Source organism: Ornithodoros turicata, chromosome 3, assembly GCF_037126465.1.
Source record: "Ornithodoros turicata isolate Travis chromosome 3, ASM3712646v1, whole genome shotgun sequence".
Taxonomy (NCBI): domain Eukaryota; kingdom Metazoa; phylum Arthropoda; class Arachnida; order Ixodida; family Argasidae; genus Ornithodoros; species Ornithodoros turicata.
In genome coordinates this window covers 10,097,099-10,117,534 of record NC_088203.1, presented here as the reverse complement: position 1 = coordinate 10,117,534, position 20,436 = coordinate 10,097,099, and the positions used below count along the sequence as shown (strand labels likewise).

Here is a 20,436-nt window from a genome sequence, read left to right as displayed (position 1 = left end):
AATATCATAAAATGTCATGTTATGTCATATCATGTCTTCGAGTGTGGGTCCAACCCAAACGCGCAAAATCATATGTTGTCTACGCAACTTCTGAACGAAAAAAAAAAAAGAAACGCATGAGGAAGGGATCTACACCACGAAGCAGAGTTGTTCGCGTACGCTTGAACCGATCCATATGAACCAGTAAGCAAAATCACATTTTGCGGTTCAGGCTACGGTTTCGGTTCATTGCCTGATGGTGACTTACTCCAGTTTCAGTCCCTGACAGAAATAACTTTAGCCACACATATGCTGCAGCTGCAGTGATACTGATCTCTGCCCACGTGAAAGAAACCATTGTCTCTGATGTGCCCTTCAGAAAACTTCTCGAAGCAGACCTTGCAGCCCCATTTCTTCTTCAACTATTTGCGTATGTTTCCAAATAGCACACAGTGTTGTAATGCATTTTGTAGTGCACCCGTACTGATTCTGGTCGTGAATAACCCGGAGGTTGTCGTGCATGCACGTGCACACTTTCGGCCGCTGGCCTCCACGGTGACGGCAAGAGAAGGATTATGGCTTTCCGGGCTTGGTCACGTCTTGGTATGTACGACGGCAGTTGTCCAATAATGCTGCATCAGAGGAGAGTCTGCACAGATACGAACCGTCTGTTAGTTGGTTTCCTTGTATTGCTTGAATGAGTGCTAGTCGTCTGCAAACGCACCAGCGATAATATGCCACCGCCTGCATTCTGTGTACCCCCAAAATATGTTTATGATATAAAAAAAAAGAGGGAAGTTTAGCTACAGTTTAGTAAGTTTTTGTGCAGCCGTCACCGTACCGTAAGTCGGCTATGTATATAGCCGAGTATTTAAAGGTACCGTAAGCAGAAGACAGCTTTGCTTGTTTCTACTTGCAAGCCCAGCATAACAAGTCGTGCGTGTGCCAGAGAACGCTATAACATATTTTTAACTTGCTAGCGAATCGAAGCCGACGTCCGGTGCAAAATAATCTCCAAGTGTCAAGCAGTCGTATTCCCAGCTAGTTTCCCACCTTTGATTCCCAGTGGCTTGTTGCTGATGGCGACTTTTTAAGCGGCTGACACAGTGTTGCCCCTAATTTTAATGTTCTAAAAAATAAATAAAAGACTCGCGGAATTTAAACAAAAATTGCTACGTGAGAGGCACAGAGTGTTCAGGAAACCATGTATAGAAATTGAGATTGCAGCTCTATACACTCCACTCGAGTCGTTACTTTACCTGTACAGCTCGCATCAGAGTCAAGTTGAACGGCATTCCGACCTGTGGACTTTGGTGGTGCTTAGTAGAAATAACGACGAAGGATGTTTGGGTTATCTCTCTCCCCACTTTCGCAGGTTGGTTCGCAGGTGTTCAAGTTAACTTTGACAAGGAGCTGTACCAGCCCGGAACTCTGATTGCGACGCTGTTCAAATACCATTAGCTGTACATGAGAACATTCGAACCGAAATTCAATACACAAAGAAGCGTGCGCTAAAAAGAAACTAATAATAATTAATAACCCGGCGGTTTTACGTCGCAAAAATGGAAAAGAAAAGAAAAAGTTGAAAGGTCTCACCTCGGCTCGACGTACCTTGCGCCCAGTATGATTACGAGCACGTTTCTTTCCCTCATGTACGCGTTGGACGTGATCTTTTAGCTGTGAGGCGCTGATGTAGCGACAGCTGCACTGTAGACACGGATATGGTTTCTCGCCCGTGTGTCGATGATAGTGACCTAAAAGATTGTCCTTGAAAAGAACCCTGAAGCATACTTCGCACCGTTCTCTTAGGGGGATGCCAGCATGTTCTCTCACGTGCCCATGATAAACGCCGCTATAGATAGTCTTGAAGTCGCACTGACTACATTTATAGACACGGGCCAGCGGAGTGTGGGCTCTCCTGAAGTGAGTAAGAAACTCTGTGCTTGTCTTGTAGGCTCGTGGACAGTTTGGACAATTGAAGATGAGAGCAGTCGTGTGGACGGCGTAATGACGGCGGAGGTCGGCCATTTTTCCTTGGACTTTACCACAAACGAGACACTGAATGGTCCCGTCTGGCAAACGGCAATCCTCGAACCATCTCAAATCCTGTGGTACCTGCGTGGGAAAGCCCACTATTAGTTGCGGTCTAGCGTGTCAACAACAATGAGGCTACTTGTGTAGGCGTTCTCTTAATCATATTTTATGACATCGATCGACTGTGAATGATGTGTCGCAATTGCCTGCGGTCCCTGACCAAATTCAGCCCACCAGCGCCCTGACCTAAAAGCACTCCAAACCTTTTTCTAAGTCTTAGGGCTTCGTGCTCACTGCGAGGTGACTCATTACTTTGTTTCATCACATTTCTACCAGCAATGGGGTAAAATATTGCCCCTGGCGATGAAACTCCATCCCGAATCATAAAATAAATAAAAATAACATTTATAAATTAACATAAAATAAGATAATAACATAATTATTATAAAACTGTTTTCTTTTAAGTCTAAAAGGAATCAAACCCAGTTATGTACCCGCCGTACTACTCCGAGTTTACTTCGGCATCTATACTTCTAGAGAGATTCGGTGGGTTTTCGGCATTCATGTGTCTTAAACAGCAAACTGCTGTGTCAAAACAGCAACAAAGCCACGCAATTGTCTGTGGTCTCATCTTACGTGTGTCCAGAGTTGCTTAGGGCTAACATCTACATTTTCTTCTCTTACCAGTCAATCAATCAATCAGTCACCTCAGATGTCACACTACTTCCAATCATTATTACGATTCCTTGTCACTGTTGGAACGTTCTTCCTGTACTAGAACCGACTTGACCCACCGATCAAAGTGTTACGAGGGAAGGTGTATTCCCTGAAGTAGAGGTTTGTGGACTCACACAGGCCGGTACTCCGCGCGCAACGAGGCACAAGAAAAACGAAAATGCGATGCCAGAGAGAGAGAGAGAAAGACAATCGGGTGCTGGCATTTTCGGCATGCTGCACCGGGATCCGGAAAAAAACGGTATCGGGGGGAAAAAGGGGTCCCGGAAAAAATGGTCCCGCAGGCAGGCAATATAGCTTTGCCATCGCTTAAACACACATCTTTGGTGTGACAGTGATATGTATTATATTTTGTGAATACAGTGTTTTATTTTCCTCTTTTTTCTTTGCTTTGAATTGCGTAGTAATAGCACATGACTACCCCGCCTGATTAAAATTGCTACCCCAAAGTTGGCAGTAACTCGATCGGTGCGGGACAGATGACATTGGTGCACAGGTACCTTTGGATTTATTCAAGAACAGAAACAGCGGGCAATTACATGTCGCACTGCTATAGTAAGACAGGAAAAACTGGTACCGGACCCAGCCGTTACTTTGTTTCTCCCGCACATTCTTCTGAGCACTCTCAGCACATTCGTGCATACCGTGCATGAACAGTCTATGAACTAGTGCTGAAACAAGTTTTTTTATTGTCACTCCGGTGTTCTTTTTTGTGTTTAAGGAATACCAAACCGGCTTTGCACCTGGCTGACCATTCCTTGTAGTTATTATTATTTTTTCCAGTAAACATATATACCTTATACAGAACACATATACCAGAAAGCTTTTCACCAGTACCACGCTTATGCACTCTCGGGCCATATGAGATATAACCCTGTGTAACCCACTCTAGCCTAAGCGTGGTACTGGTGAAAAGCTTTCTGGTATATGTGTTCTGTATAAGGTATATATGTTTAGGTTATATCTCATATGGCCCGAGAGTGCATAAGGCCCAAGTGACCAAAACGCCCAAATGTTCATAAGACCCGAAAAAAAATTGGGCCTTTTGCGCATTTGGGTCAAATGAGCAGGACAGGATAAGGTGTCCAGAAGGCCCTAACGCCCAGAAGGCCCAAATGGTCATATGGCCCGGAAACCAGAAAGGAACACTAACAGTGTATTTTTTCAACCGTATTTTTCAGTGTACAAGCGCCGTTATACATTGAAAGAAGTTCTCTGAAGAAGTCCTGCGCGTCATCTAATGTCATCATATACGCGTCATCATCCTGCGCAGGACTTCTTCAGAGAACATTTTTTTATATATAACGGAGCTTGTACACAAAAAAATGCGGTACCATGCGTAGGCGTGGTTTGCGACGTTCAGACCCCTCCCGAAATTGTACCTTTGGTAGCGCATCTGGAAGAGAGAAACGATGAGTAAACCCTTCTCTCCTATGCAAATTTCCTCCTGAACCCCTCCAGAAATATTTTTTTTCTAGCTACGCTACTGCCGTGCCCGGCTTGGATACCTTCGCAGAAAAAGCGCTAGATATTGTGCGTCATAGCAGTATTAAAGCGAAAGTTGAAAAGCTTTTAATGCGGCAAACGGATCAGTTGTTCAATAAATATATTAGGTACAGAGCTTACCAATCTGTACCGAGCGAAATATTGAACGCTGTAAGAATTCATATTTATTTGTATTTTACTTTTTGTCACATTTATATCTTATTTGCTTGAAAATTTGTTTCTTCATTTCAGTATTTTTATTAATATTTTTAGTTCAGTTACCTTTTTCTCCTCTGTCGCATCCAACATTTAATTAATATTGCGCATATGTGCAAAGAAAATACAGTATCTAGGTCACTCCTAGTCTTCCCTCCTGGTTTTCGGGTCATATGACCATTTGGGCCATATGAATATTTTGGCCTTCTGGGCACCTTACCATGCCCTTCTCATTTGACCCAAATGCTCAAAAGGCCCAAAATTTTTTCGGGTCTTATGAACATTTGGGCGTTCGGATCACTTGGGCCTTATGCACACTTGGGCCATATGAGATGATACCGTTACACAGGTCTAAGAACTCCGGCCAAAGCCGGAAAAGAGAATGACGTCAAGTGTAAGCACCAACCGAAGCTACCACCCGAAGCCAGCTACCGATCGAATTATTACCAACTTTTGTTAATTATTACCAATTATTGCCAACTTTGGGGTAGGAATTTTAGTCAAGCGGGGTAGTCAGGTCCTACAACTAGGCAATTCAAAGGAAGAAAAAAAAAAAAAGGAAGAAAAAAAAAGGAAGAAAGAAAAAAAGAGGAAATAAAACACCGTATCCACAAAACATAATAAATATCTCTTCTGAGGATCATCATCTGTCACACCAAATATGTGGGGGGATATGTTTAATCCAAAGTAAAAAAAAAAAAAAAAGGGAAGGGAAAACCAAAGATGTGCTTATGTGCACAAGCGATGGCAAAACCATTCCATGCCTGCGGGACCTTTTTTTCCGCCTTTTGCCAGCCCGACCCTTCTTTCCGGGACCCTTTCTTCCGGGACCGTTTTTTCCTACACCCTGCTGCACCACATGTAAGAGTTTAATTCGGATGTTTTCGCAAAATGCTGAAAACGAGGAACCCGAAGTCTTATACAGGAAGAGAGTTGCCTCAGGACAGAAGCCGCCGATATTTCGAACAGAGACTGTTCTTCTTCTGGGCCCAGAAGAAGAACAGTCCCTGTTCAAAATATCGGCAGCTTCTGTCCTGAGCCAACTCCCTTCCTACATCTCTACCGGTTCGCTGGATTTCTACCCCATCTAAGTCTTATACAGTTCTACAGTGGAAGAATGTTGAGGTATGGACCTACAGGATCGTGCACTGTCATGTGTGTCCGCAGCAAATGCCACAGGAGGAACGTCTTCCCGCAGACGACACATCGATTATCCAGGCTGGGTAGACCGGTTAATGGAAGAGCCTCTTTCTGTACCTGTAAAGCAAGGATTGACCATTTTCAATGTAAATCCCCTGCAATGAAGTACTCTATGCGATTCTTCCGATAAATCAACCGAAAGGCAGTACGTTGACACTGTGGACTAACAGCTTATACCCCTGTAAGACGGACTAATTATTACTACAGTCAGACGGACTAATTTAGTGTCACTTTCAGCGAGTGACACTTGCACTTAGTGTCATTCCTATGCTGTCACACGACATCTTTTAGTGACACTTGGCAGAAAGTGCACTAACGATTTAGTGAGTTCCCCAAACTCATTTCACTTCTCTTCAGCGGACACAGTGTGTAGCCTCGACGGCAGGCTTTGTGGCACAGGCAAAAATGATAAGGTTGAGAAAATGCCAGGGGTCCCGACACCACAATATTTTTAAACAAGTATTTTCAACAGCGTGGTTGTTTTATTTAAGTACAGTGCGAGACGGTGCAAAAAAAACACAACAAAAAAACATGTCATTACTCTCGTTAACAGCCTGTGACAACTCGCTGTCTCAGCAATTCAGCGGCGGCCATTTTTGTTGTGGCACATGTTTGAGGCCAATTTGTTTAATATTGGAAGAAAATTAACAGGAAGTGTTTCTAAATCAAAGAAAACATTCTGATGAAGGTATTGTGGCGCACGCCTGGAAATATTGCCGCCGTTTGTTCTTATCTATCGTAATTGCCATCACCACGTAGTGAAAGTGACATTCGCTGGTTGGAGTGCACTACATGAAAATGACACAATCATCCCGTGTGACAGGAGTATTAGTGTCACTTTCAGCGAATGACACTTGCACTTAGTGTCATTCGTCTGCTGTCACACGACACCTTTTAGTGACACTCGGCAGAAAGTGCACTAAGGATTTAGTGAGTTCCCCAAACTCACTTCACTTCTCTTCGGCTGACGAAGTGTGTAGCGTCGACGGCAGGCTTTGTGGCACAGCGTGTTTATTTTATTTTATTCAACAGCGTGTTTATGTTATTTAAGTACAGCGTGACACAGTGAAAAAAAAGAAAGAAACATGTCATTACTCTCGTTAGCAGCCTGTGACAACTTCGCGGTCTCGGCGATCCGGTGGCGGCCATTTTTGTTGTGGCACATACGTTTGAGGCTAGTTTGTTTAATGTTGGAAGAAGATTAACGGGAAGTGTTTCTAAATCAAAGAAAAACATTCTGAAGAAGGTATTGTGGCGCACGCCTAAAATTTTGCCACCGTTTATTCTTATCTATCGTAATTGTCACCACTACATAAGTGGGGACTACTTAAGAGGGGATACAAGTGAGGCGGCATCTGATTCACGATTTTTTCGCGTGTAGATGGCGCCACGCGAACATACGGGTCTCAGCCTGGAGGAAACTGTAACCATTACCCTTAGTAGAAATAACTCTCCTCCACAGGATTGTGAAGTCCCATAAACACGTAGGACCTCCTTGACTATATAGATGCAGGGATCGCACGTCATGTTTGGGTTGCCAACGTCAACTCAGCTACAGAAAAAGAAGGAAAGAAAGAAGGAGGTTCCGACGAACGCCAATTCTTCCCTTTTGTCCCTTTGTGGACTGCATCTGGTGACTTCTTCATATTATGTTATCTTACCTTATCTGACTTTCTGGACATAGCGCGGAGTCCAAATGTTATATTTCGTTGGCGCTGAGTTCTCACACTAGAACATTTTGCAGACGGAATGTATTTATAATGGAATGTTTGTATTTAACTGACTATTCAGTTTTAGTGTATTTACATTGCATCTTTGTGCAAGTGAACCTAAATTTGTTTGTCGCTACAAATATTAACCGAATAAGTCCTTCGAAGCCTAGACTAGACTCTAGCCTAGACAAGATAAGCCGCGCAGCAGACCTTTGCATTTTGTCTTCTTTCTTTGTTTTTTCTCGGATAGCGTGGATGTGCAGAGATCCAATACTGCAGATGCATACTCTAAATAAGGTGGAACTAATGTTTTGATTGATTGATTTTCTAAAATAAAAAATGGAGATGTTAGTCCCGAGCCACTCGGGGCTAATGCTTTATATGTTGTTAATTTAATGTGTTTTGTTGTAACATGGCGAAATTTCGTTCTTGGTATCCACAGACCTCGAGTGGCTTTCGCACACATATGGATATCCCATTTCAGAACTTTTCCTTTAAATTTGCCGCCAGCAATGAGAAGGGTGCCTAGAAGAAGACAGACTGTCGGCTGCTCCCAACGTGAGGCCACTTTCTTCAATATGTGTAGTTCGTCGGATTGTTCCCACTGTTCTGTTCAGCTGTGTTGTTCGTAAATGACAAAGGTATTAAAATAATGAGTGGCCTCCCCTCTTCGGCTGAACAAAGCAAACAAATAAATAAAAAAAGCAGAGGGCACTGATTGCTTGCACCGTATGCTCGAATAAAAAGTTACTGAAATACAGGGGCGTACGATGCACTCCACGGAGCTTTGAACTCCTTTCCAACAAACGTCTTTCGAACAAATGGTGTCGATCAAACGGAGTTTGATCAAGCGGCATTCGACCAAACGACGTTCGATTAAATGGACGGACACTCAGTTTTAGTTTATTTACTTGGCGCCTAAGTGCAAGTGAATCTAAATTTGGTCCTTGCAACATATACATGTATCCTTCGAAACCTAGACAAGAGAGAGAGAGAGAAATAAACAGAGAGAGAGAGCTCAACGCTCCGAGCAACAGCTTTACAGATGGACCTCACCTGTGGTGCACGCCTTTTGGGTTTCCCATTGTGAGAAGCAAGTGTCCTACTCTCATGCACATGTGTGACATGGTTTTTCAGCTGCGAGGCCAAGACGAAGCGGGAACTGCACTGCTTGCATGCATGCGGTTTTTCGTCCGTATGCTGGTAATAGTGAAGTACAAGTGTGTGCTTTGCGAAGAGCTTGAAGCAGACTTCACACCGCTCTGTTTGGGGAATTCGGGAATGCTTTAACTGATGAATACGTAACTGATGACGGCCGTAGATAGTCTTGAAGTCGCACTGGTTACATTTATAAACCCGGGCCAGCGTAGTGTGTGCTGTCCTGAAGTGCGTGAGAAATCTCCAGCTTGTCTTCAGAGCAAGCGGACACTTTGGACACTTGAAGATGGGATCATTTGTGTGACTCGCATAATGGATACGAAGACTGGCCATGCTCCCTTGGATTTTACCGCAGACGAGGCACTGGATGGTCCCGTCCGGCAAGCGGCAATCGTTCAACAATCTCGAGTCATGGGGAACCTGCAGGGATATGAAAGCCCATTAAGTTGTCGTGTGTCAATCCACCGACAATTACACCACTCGATTTATTTGTGGGGCATTATTAATCAAATTCTAAATGTGCTAACTCTATAGTTGCTCTTTGGAAGGTAGTGACAGTAGCACGTACAGGATTGTGTGTTTTCATGTGCACCCGCAGTAAATTCCACAGGGGAAACTTTTCGTCACAGACTATGCACTGATTATTCAAGCCAGGTAGACCGACGTCTGCAAAGGCATCTCTACGTACCTGTAATACAAAAACGCGCCGATTACAATCCACTCTATGCCTCTATGCAGGGTGTCTTTATTTAGGCAATACAGATTTTTCATAAAAAAGACTATAGACATGCTGTTTTCACTTCTATCATCTCTGGGCCGGCGGACGTTCTTGGCCATATGTTACTCAACCGTCAAATCACTAATTACCTAAAAATCGTAAATTATCTTTTTAATTATAAAAGCTACGAAGTTGTCCCTATAAGGACATCTGTTCCTTTCGGTGACCTGATATCATAGCCGTTTTCAGAACAAAAATCCGTTCGGTAGATCGACCGCAAAAAATTCGTGAAGGAACGCCATTTTTTTCTTTATTTTTCATTGTGCATCTTCCGAGACGCGTCTTTCTTTCACCCCCAGCGTGAGACGGTGAAGGAGCCTCATGCGTCGAAGATGAGCTTTAACTTGCGGAAAGAAAACAAAAACACATGTATCGTGCGATGCTATCGGAACTGCCCTTATCTTGGGCTGCATTTTCTGTTAGTCTTTTTCCAGGATACAAGAGGCGACAGTGTGCTCTTTCCCCCTCTCACATTGGGGGTGAAGGAAAACACGGGTCTCCGAAGATGCGCATTGAACAAAATAAAGAAAAAAATTGTGTTCCTTCACGATTTTTTTGCGGACGATCTACCGAACGGATTTTTGTTCTGAAAACGGCTACGATATCAGGTCACCGAAAGGAACAGATGTTCTTATAGCGACAACTTCGTAGCTTCGTAAGCTATTATTAAAAAGTTAATGATTTTTAGGTAATTAGTCATTTGGCGGTCGAGAAACATTAGGCCAAGAACGCCCTCCGGCCCAGAGATGATAGAAGTGAAAACGGCATGTCTATAGCCCTTATAGTTTTTTAATGAAAAATCTCTATCGCCTAAAACAAGACACCCTGTATATGCGAGTCGTTTGAGCAGAAAGAAGCAATACTTCAATACCAAAGTTAATTTACCGAGACAGAAAAAAGAAGGAAGAAACAAGTTAATTAGGGCAAGTCCTGTAGTACAGTCCCTTGAAGTACCGTGACTGACTAAATCTCGTGTCTTCAGAATCCTACCAAAATTATGTTACTGAAATCTTCTTGTGTCACTGCAAGATATTTTGGATCTACGTGATGAGAAAGCTAAAGAAAATAAAATTTTATTTCTGAGAACTGTGACGTCAGGGTAGGCTCCGACGGGGCTCCCGGCTCTCGTCAGGCAACGTTGTCGCCCTTCGCGTCGTCAGGGGGGGCTCACTGTTTGCACTCCGTTAACGGAGGACCACGTGACATATCATTCGACCGCTTTGACCTTCGAGAAAACACGAAGGAGGGAGAAGACATCTTTCCCATTTTCCCTAGAGTCACTAAATAGGGAGACAGAGTAGCGACACTGAGTCACACCGGCGAGCGAGGTCGCCATCTTGGGTCCGGCGTTGCTGCGTCGCCTAGCAATGGGACGCCAACCACAAGGCGGGATTGTATTTTAACTGGTATACTTTTTTTTGTAGTAAGTAGTTTTAGTGTTTAGTGTTTTAGTAGTACTACTAACTTTTGTAGTATGTCTATAGGTGAACACTAACGAGACGTTCGTGCGAATCTCCTGAAAAAAAAAAAAAAGAAGGAGAAGAGAAAAAGAAACGAAAAAGCAAAAACAAAAGAGTATTACGAGTTGATCTTTACTAGTTTCAACCGCACCGGCTTTCAACGAACATAACAAAATACAGTTAACGTTTCGGGTCCCATTCGGGACCCATCATCAGAATGACGCTGTCCTTGTCGTCACCGGGTATTTACGTAGAAGAGGAGCGTAGCATTCTGGGAGGGGGCCTGGTTGTCAATTGATAGCTTCTTTTGTTTTCTTTATGTGCCATGACTCCAGCTGTCTCCTCACCCCCCATTTGGAGTCATGGCACATAAAGAAAACAAAAGAAGCTATCAATCGACAACCAGGCCCCCTCCCAGAATGCTACGCTCCTCTTCTACGTAAACACCCGGTGACGACCAGGACAGCGTCATTCTGATGATGGGTCCCGAATGGGACCCGAAACGTTAACTGTATTTTGTTATGTTCGTTGAAAGCCGGTGCGGTTGAAACTAGTAAAGATGTCTACTCCCGGCAATTGGACTATATTCAGATACGAGTTGATGACTTGTGAGTTTCATCGCAAGGGGCGATACTCTACACCATTGCTGGTGGTGATGCGGAGATGAAGTAATCGGCTCCTTCACCATATGGACCGGAGTCCTATGGTATCCAGAAAGGTGAAGAGACCTTCTTTGAGGGCAGAACGTTAGTGGGCTGGATGTGGCCAGGGACCAAGCAATTTTGCGTGAGAGAGAGAGGTGCGAGATACTAGCTCGTACAGGGATCCGGAGAAGAAGAAGAACAGTCTCTGTTCGAAATATCGGCGGCTTCTGTCCTGAGGCAACTCCCTTCCTACATCTCTACCGGTTCGCTGGATTTCTACCCATCTACGTTCGCTACTGACGATCCGATGGCCTCAGGAGGTAAGCAACCCGTCCTCTCTTTCTCGGCCCAGAAGAAGAACAGTCTCTGTTCGAAATATCGGCGGCTTCTGTCCTGAGGCAACTCCCTTCCTACATCTCTACCGGTTCGCTGGATTTCTACCCATCTACGTTCGCTACTGACGATCCGATGGCCTCAGGAGGTAAGCAACCCGTCCTCTCTTTCTCGCCCAGAAGAAGAACAGTCTCTGTTCGAAATATCGGCGGCTTCTGTCCTGAGGCAACTCCCTTCCTACATCTCTACCGGTTCGCTGGATTTCTACCCATCTAGGGATCCGGAGAGTACGGTTCGGGAAGGTATTGGTAGTGTGGGCTACCACACACATCTACCACACACTGATAATGTAGTTGTGTGCCCGCACGGACAAAATACAGAATTCATAGCACGTGTACAACGTAATTACTTGCAAGTCTCACCTGTGCTCGACGTATCTTGAGTCCTGTATGACGGGAAGCACTTTTCTCGTTCCCATGCACGCGACGGATATGGCGCCTTAGCCCCGAGGTGGAGGCAAAGCCGGAGCTGCACTGTATGCACGCATACGGTTTCTCACCCGTATGTCGGTAATAGTGAAATATCAGCGTGCTCTTTGAGAGGAATTTGAAGCAAGCTTCACATCGTTCTTTGTTTGTACCGCCATGCATTGATTCATGGTTGCGAAAAGCTGTCCCGTAGATAGTCGTGTATTTGCACTGACTACATTTATAAGTCTGGTTCAATGTAGTATGGGTCCTCCTGTAGTGCGCGATGAAATGGTGGCTTGTCTTCTGAGCACGTGGACACTTTGGACAAGTGAAGATGCGAACATTTGTGTGACAGCTGTAATGGCTGCGAAGATGGGCCCAGTCTGCTTCAAATTTGCCGCAGACAAGGCACTGGAAGGTGCCGTCCGCCAAGCGGCAATTGTTCAACAACCTGGAATCCTCGGGAGCCTGCATAGGTAGGAACGCCCATTAAGTTGTTCTCCAGAAACCCATCGGCAATCAGGCCGCCCGCTATATTCTCAGGACATTTTGATTCGGGGTTATCCTATGGTTATTGTTTGAAAGGTATCGACAGCAGAACGTACCGGATCGTGTGTTGCCATGTGCGCCCGCAGTAAATTCCACAGGGCGAATGTCTCGCCACAGACGACGCATCGATTACCCAATCCTGGTAGACCGTCATCACCAACAGCATCTCTGTGTGCCTGTAAAGTAAGGATGCAGCATTTCCATTGTAGATAGTCTGAAGAGGTCATAACAGTCGGGGAGCAACCCCGATTCACGATTTTCCCGATTCTAGATGGCGCCACGCCCGCCGTCTTTATCACGCCTTTCGCCTCCGACTCCCGAAATAATCCCATTGTGCATAGTTGACCTCGCGAGTTTAAGGCGGCCCGCGCCCTCTGCGCTGTTTGTCGAGAGATGAAGTGTCGGACTTTGCCACGGAAAGTCCGCAGTTCGATTCGAGACATTCACGTCTTTTTGCTTGTCTCCTATTGCTATATGAGTAGGTACTTCATTTTTATTTTGTTGTTCTATATTTATGCTGCAATTATTCTTTTCACAAGTCACTGACCCCTGTACTGATTGATTATGGAATTTTTAGTTGCTCTTCGTATTGTTTTTCTAGTGCATACTTATTGTATGCCGATGTACAAGTGTGATCGGATAGTACGCATGCCGGTATCTCGGAGGCTCTCAACTGGATCTACCAGCGGCTGTAAATTAGGCTATAAACATTGCCCACACACAGCGCTTACAATGCCAGTCTGGTAAATCTAGTGCTCGAAACGGTATTCAGTTTTCTTTTTTCTGCACTTGCTTACATGCAATTTACCTTGATAATAACTATTATTCATGCAAACGCTACAGTAACTTTCTTGTAACGCTCAAGTGTGCTCCTGTACTAATGGTCTAAATATTTACGCAAATTTTGTGCGAGGTGGTGCTGTGAGGGGGCGCTCAATAGTTAGTGGCCCGAGAAGAAAGAACACGGCGTAGACATAATGTTACACATCGTTAATTAGATCGTTCGTAAAGCTTCCTTAAGACAGGTGTATTCCCGTCTAGAGGCTCATATTAAACCCCTGTTCATTACACATGCTTGTAATGCTGGGACACTACAATCGCTAAAACGATTTTTAGTACATTAATTTTTATTCCACATTTTTAGATATGTAGGAAAAGTAACTAAGTTATTGTAGTTGCATTCCAAAATGTCAAGGTACTATTGTTAGGTTACTTAGGTTAGGTTACTTGTGACTGCAAAATACATAGAAGGCGTTTATTTTTATACTTTGAATAATTTTTATTAAAAAGCTACGAGAGCATTGCAGATATCAATCTCGCAATGTCATTTCACTTTCATGGGTGGCGGTGAATCGCCCATCCCATCACCATCCAATGTATGTATATGTGTGTGTGTGTGTGTGTGTGTCACTTCCATGGGATACAGCTACGTATGTGCACATACAGTCCGGAGAGCGGGAGGGGGATGTTTTTGTTATCTTTTCATATTTCTTTTTTGTGGGGTTGATGGGGCTTATTCAAATAGGGGATCTTTATGGGAGTAGCAGAATTCTTCTTGTGACGAATTCAATATCTTCCCTTTTTTATATGTGTATATATATTCAAACACAAACTCAACTCGTTTTTGAAATTTAGTTATACGGCCAGGCGGATATCCTCTCCAATACATTATGCAACCACGAGACGACTAACCACCTAAAATTCATTAATTAATTATAATTAGCTGATTTCGGGGAAAAAGTGAGATCGCGGAATCGTTGGAAGCCATTCCAAAACTAACAATTTCTGTAACACGCACGTGCGTTAAAATATCCGTCCCCAAATTTTGATATGCGTCTCAACCAAAAGAATAGCCGCGGCAGTCGTGGACGCAGGTAGCAGAGCGGTCATTTCACGTCAAAAGGTCACATGACCTGGAGCAATGGAACTGACTGGAGTAGGAACCGACATCCTGGCCAGACAAACCGCTTTCCGGCCCAGATAAGCCCAGTGTAGCAGCAGTGTAGCAGACAGTTCCGGTCCAGTGTAGATCGACAGAGCCAATAGCAACTTTTATTATTGTGAATGGACAGTTTCATCGCCAGAGACGATACTCTACACCATTGCTCGTGGTGATGTGGGGAATGAGATAATGAGCCCCGGGTGGTCCGCTGACGATAGGTGCGCTATATCTGCCGAGATCTTATCTACAGGTTCATTATCCCGCATGCCAATACTGAAGCATTCGTGGCAAGTAACTACCGCAAAAACGACATATGTGTGCTGCTCTCGTAGCTTTTTTTTCTAATCAAAATTTTCTATAGGATAAAAATGAACACCCCGTATAGCACGTGTACCACATCATTATACTGGCCTGTATTCGACGTCTCTTGGGTCCTGTATGGTCAGATGCACGTTTTTCGCTCCCATGTACTTTGAGGACATGGCGCTTTAGCTTCCAGGCAGTCACAAAGCCGGAGTCGCACTGCTGGCACTGATAGGGTTTTTCGCCCGTATGTTGGTAATAGTGACGTAAAAGTACATTCTTTTCGAAGAACTTGAAGCAAGCTTCACAGCGTTCTTTAGGGGTAATTCCGGCATGTTTCAATTCGTGACAACGCAAAACCCTGTAGTAGGCAGTCGCGAAGTTGCACTGACTGCATTTATATGTCGGAACGTGTGCTCTCCTGAAGTGTCCAACGGAATCTCGGCTTGTCTTGTAGGTGCCAGGACACTTTGGACAACTGAAGATCTGAGCATTCACGTGGCTGGAGTAGTGGCGGCGAAGACGGAGCATGCTTCTTTGGATCTTGCCGCAGATACGACACCGAACGGTGCCGTTCGCCAAGCGACAGCGACTGAACCATTTCGTATCGTTGGGGACCTGCGGGGATAAGATGAGGCCCAATCAGCAAATGCATCACCGATAATGGGATTACCCATGTATTCGCTGAGAAATCGACCAATAGGTGGCGAAACTGACACCTTTCTAGTGTGGATAACACGTGCGCCGATGTTCGGAGTTCATGGTTCGTTTACGTAATTCTAGTGTATATTCACCGGAACACCACAATTTTAAACGATCGTACGATACTGCTCGGTTCCCCCATGCTCCACCTACAGCACCAAACGCTGAATAGAAGTGTAAAAGCAGACGACGCGCCCACACCACGGTAGTTCATCGTTTCTCCGCAGGGTGCCGCAACTGTTCGATCTCTGAGCGAATAGTTTATAGTTTTTGCGGCGTTAGCTCTATGGGCCTGTTGCACTAAATTTTCGTCTGGAGACCGCAGCACCAACTGCTTTCCTCTAGTGTAGAGCGCCCTTACTAGGCGGTCGCGTCCGCCGTGTTCCATGCTTCCCGACATCTTCCATGCTTCCCGACCAGAAACGACATCTCTTTTGTGGATATCCTTGCGGCGCGACTTTTTCGAACCGCAGTGTAGGTGATACATGCTTATAAAAACATTCGGCTACACGACCACAAATGGCGCTGCAGAATACGGTTTGGAGTGCCCCTTAACGTCGTGAAACATGTGCCCAAGCAGCACGCCAATATTGGTCCAATATTGGACCCATATGGGCTGCCAAGATTGCCAATATTGGCCCAATATGGGCGGCCAATATTGGACCAATATGGGCGGCCAATATTGGACCAATATGGGGAGTGCAACCAGGCTCCATATTGGACCAATATGGGCTGCCCATATTGGCAAGCCCATTTTGCGCCAATATTGCCAATATTTCTGTGATAACACCTACGAGGAGCCCGTGTAATAATAAAGCATTATGCTGTATAATATTCACTGCTTTTGTATGATTTTTGCTTTTTTATTTCTGCGGATCTAATTGATCCACGTTCACATCACTGCAAAAAAAAAAACGAAAAAAAGGAAAGAAACACGGCATTGCCCAAACACACAAAAAAAACGAAGAACAGGTGCTACGCCCGCGCTGAAGATCACAAGCAGTCCCACAGAACTGCCAATGCCTAAGATCCCTCAGAAGCCTTCATTGGGATCGCAATATTCTGTGGACTAACAGTTTCCACACCCGCTCCGAGAATACAAAGCAGCGAAACACTTTCGTGGCGGTGACGAACACACGCCAGAGCAATTTACACTGCTTGCAGCAACTTGAAATCACCTAACTTTACAGAATAGCCATCCCTTCTTATCAAACATTGTGTTTTTTACTTGACCTGCCGCAATTTCGTTACCATTACATCACCCAGCGACATTTTAGCCCTATGAAACGTCCGTTCGGGCTGTCGCGCATGCGCATTAGTTGTAGGACGCGTGATTACGCTCAAACAACTCGCTTGCTCACAGTCGGCTCGACCGATTGGCATTGACATCGCGAAGGAAGATGGCGGCGACTTTCAAGACGTGGAATGTTGAGGTGTCGAACTCTAGCGAACTTTACGTTGGGAATGCAAAGTACGTTGACTGTTTCGAACAATGTGTATCATCTGCGGGAAGTTGTTGAATGTAACGATGTAGTGAATAGGGTATTTCACACGCTTCAACGTTCAATCTTGCCGTGCTGCTTCGGCATTTGTGCAACACGGCTACGTACCCTGTTCAGCCAATATGGGGTGTACGCGTGCAATATGGGGCCCATATTCCCAAGATTTTCCCAATATTGGCTCAAAGTGGGCAATATGGGGCCCATATTGCCCATTTTCAGCCAATATGGGGAAAATCTTGGCGAAACGGGTCCCATATTGGACCCGTATCACCAATGACCAGCCAATATGGGTCCAATATTTTGTGCTGCTTGGGTGGAGACTTCCCCCGAGATCGCGTCGGCGTCGTCAGCATTCGCGCATGTCCGCAAAAAACATTTATCGCATGTGCGCTCAGCGCCAGGAGTAAGGAGCAAAATGCCGCTAATTTACCACCGCTATCAATGGAAAGTGAGATAGAAACCAAAGCACGCCAGTTTTACAACGTCAGCTGTGCCGTGCAGCTTCCCACAGGGCTCTGGTGGCTCTGTGCTACTTCTCGCTTCGCTTGACGGCGCATCCACGGCTATATCGCGTATGCAGAGCGCATTACCGCACGCGCAAGGTTCTCGTCGTCGTAGACTTCACCACACGCACAGCTGACGCTGAATTTCGTGTTACACAAGTCGTACCCGTAAATACCGTAACTTCACGCGTATTAGCCGCGGCTTATGCGCGATTTTTTTTCTAACGGGCGCTCTTCGGCTTATCCGCCGGTTCGGCTTATCTGATCACTATTTTTCCTTGGTATCTTCCCCATACACCAGTTCTAACAAAAGAACCGACAGTGTCTCTGGGACAGCACCGCCCTGCCGATGCACGAACAGTACCTAGGGCGCGTCCACATTCAAGTAGATTGACCTTCCTGGTGTCTTCTGGAAGACCACTGACCCAGTGATTCATGAAAAACACGCAACAAGGGCACAATCCGATCTGGGTAGAACACTAGAACTGAACTCCTTCTTATACACCGTGCCAACTCCGGAGTATGGACCACAGGGTTTATGGCCTTCTCTATGGTCTCCCTTGTAGCACAAATCAGTCGCGTCGTATTGCCCTTGGCTTATCTGCCAGAAACTTTTCAAAACGTTCCTAAAAACGAGTCCTGCGGCTTATCTGCGGTGCGACTTATACGCGTGAAATTACGGTAATAAGAAAAATGACTACTTAGAATAGAAAAGGCCCGATTGCACGCTTTCGTCATGCTTTCGTGGTACGCTTTCGTGGTAGTCGGGTGTCATGGCGGCCCCCGTGGTAATAAGCTCACCAATGAGGAGTTGCCCAACTGTGATTGACAGGTCGATCCTCTTTTGTACGCTCCTCCCAATACTCCCTTTTAATACACGGCTCTGGCTCCCAGGGAACGCGAGCGCCAGAGCGCAATTGATTTGTGCAATTATAGTGCCGTCGTTTGCGGGCTGAGTTCCCTACTTCTTCTTACTTTTCCTTGGTGGTAAAGGCTTAAAGCCTCACTGGTGCGTTTCGATGCACAGGCATCCGTCAGAGCTCAACGCAGCGCGATGCGTCGACATGTGTTTGCTGCCACGGACTCCGTCGGAGCACGTGTAGTTGACACATGCGGTCGACGAGGCGCACCCACGTCGGTTCAGTGCATGCCCATACAGCACAGACGAAGGCAGAGCGAAGGCACTACGATTGAACATCGTTGTTTCAAAAGCGTTTTGTTAACGTGCTGCGGTGCCTAGATATGGAATATCCGGAAACGGTAACTTTCAGCGATGCTTTCGCTAGATTTCTTGCCGCCTATATGAACACAATCGACTGGCCCCTTGTGGCCCATATTCTTCGGCGGCGCTACTCTTGCAGCATCCACTGCTCCTGAGTTACCACGCAGAGACTGCGCATGCGTTAGGTTCGCCGCTCTGATTGGTCTCCTAGCTGTGTCGAACCAAGGCCACCTAGATAGGCCTAGGCCCCCAGGGCGTCAGTCGTGACGTTGCCCACATACGTGAGGCCGACAACGGCAAGCCCTGTCACCACCACCACCACCACCACCTAGATAGGTGCTCGTCGACGCGACGTAACAACTAATAGGTAGACAACCAGGAACGTGTTTTCAACGGCGGTAGCCAATCACAAACGAGCTTTCAGCGGTCATAAACAAAGAGGATATATGCATACATACTGCTGGAGTGGAAGGGGCGCCCTCTAAGTGAAACCAACACGACGCCATCTTACCAGGGGCAAAATGTAGAGCCGTGCTGCCGGACTGCGTCCATGGTTGGCTCCTGTAATGCCGGTACGGATGCACAAAGCACCCCCAGGAAGCACAAAAAAAGCCACAGCACCGGAATGGTCCGGAACAATGCAGGCTTGCCTCCGCTGTAGAGCCTGAGCTGTTTGGCTAGTTGCCGGCCGCCCGGATACCTTGGGCTCTAAGGGCGGACGGCAAGCCCTGATCTCCACTGACTAATTAACAGGTGAGTGGACGGTGTATAATGCACACACCTTGATAACGCAATCGATCATTCGTCTCGAATTCTAAAGCACAAGAAAGAGAGCTGCCTCTGGCTTCACAGCTGCTTACAAAGGGGCATAGGCTGCCGCCACTTCAGCAACCATATATACAGTGTGTCTTTTTTTTGTGGCGATACAGATTTTTAATTAAAAAACTATAAGGGCTATAGGCATGCTGTTTTCACTTCTATCATCTCTGGGCCGGCGGACGTTCTTGGCCATATGTTGCTCGACGGTCAAATGACTAATTACCTAAAAAATCGTTAACTAACTTTTTCATTATAAAAGCTACGAAGTTGTCCACCTGTTCCTTTCGGTGACTTAATATCGTAGCCTTTTTCAGAACAAAAATCCGTTCGGTAGATCTGCCGCAAAAAAATTCGTGAAGGAACACCTCTTTTTTGTTGTTGTTCATTGTGCATGTTTGGAGATGCGTCTTTCCTTCACTCCCAATGTTAATATCTTTTTTAATTAAAAAGTTAATTACCGATTTTAGGTAATTACTCATTCGGCGGTCTAGCAACATAGGGCCAAGAATGTGCGCCCGCCCAGAGATGATAGAAGTGAAAACAGCATGTCTATAGCCCTTAAAGTTTTTTTTTAATGAAAAATCTGTATCGCCTAAAATAAAGACACCCTGTATATCCTCCTTGATCATAACCATGGATAAGAATCACCACCGTGTGCGAACAGTGATTGAGCGTTCCCCCATACTAAAC

The 20,436-nt window shown here is 45.5% G+C and overlaps 1 protein-coding gene across 1 annotated transcript in view; it reads right to left on the bottom strand.

The window, feature by feature from the left end:
* LOC135388030 (zinc finger protein 14-like) overlaps positions 1-20,436 on the bottom strand; it is a 28,958-nt gene continuing 8,522 nt past the window's right edge. Inside the window, exons 4-11 of the mRNA XM_064617309.1 lie at positions 15,107-15,616; positions 12,810-12,929; positions 12,157-12,672; positions 9,088-9,207; positions 8,418-8,939; positions 5,587-5,706; positions 1,576-2,094; positions 1-628 (exon numbers count right to left, since the gene is read on the bottom strand). Coding sequence (XP_064473379.1) covers positions 617-628; positions 1,576-2,094; positions 5,587-5,706; positions 8,418-8,939; positions 9,088-9,207; positions 12,157-12,672; positions 12,810-12,929; positions 15,107-15,616 — 2,439 coding nt within the window. The 3' untranslated portion in view covers positions 1-616. The remainder of the gene's footprint in view (positions 629-1,575; positions 2,095-5,586; positions 5,707-8,417; positions 8,940-9,087; positions 9,208-12,156; positions 12,673-12,809; positions 12,930-15,106; positions 15,617-20,436) is intronic.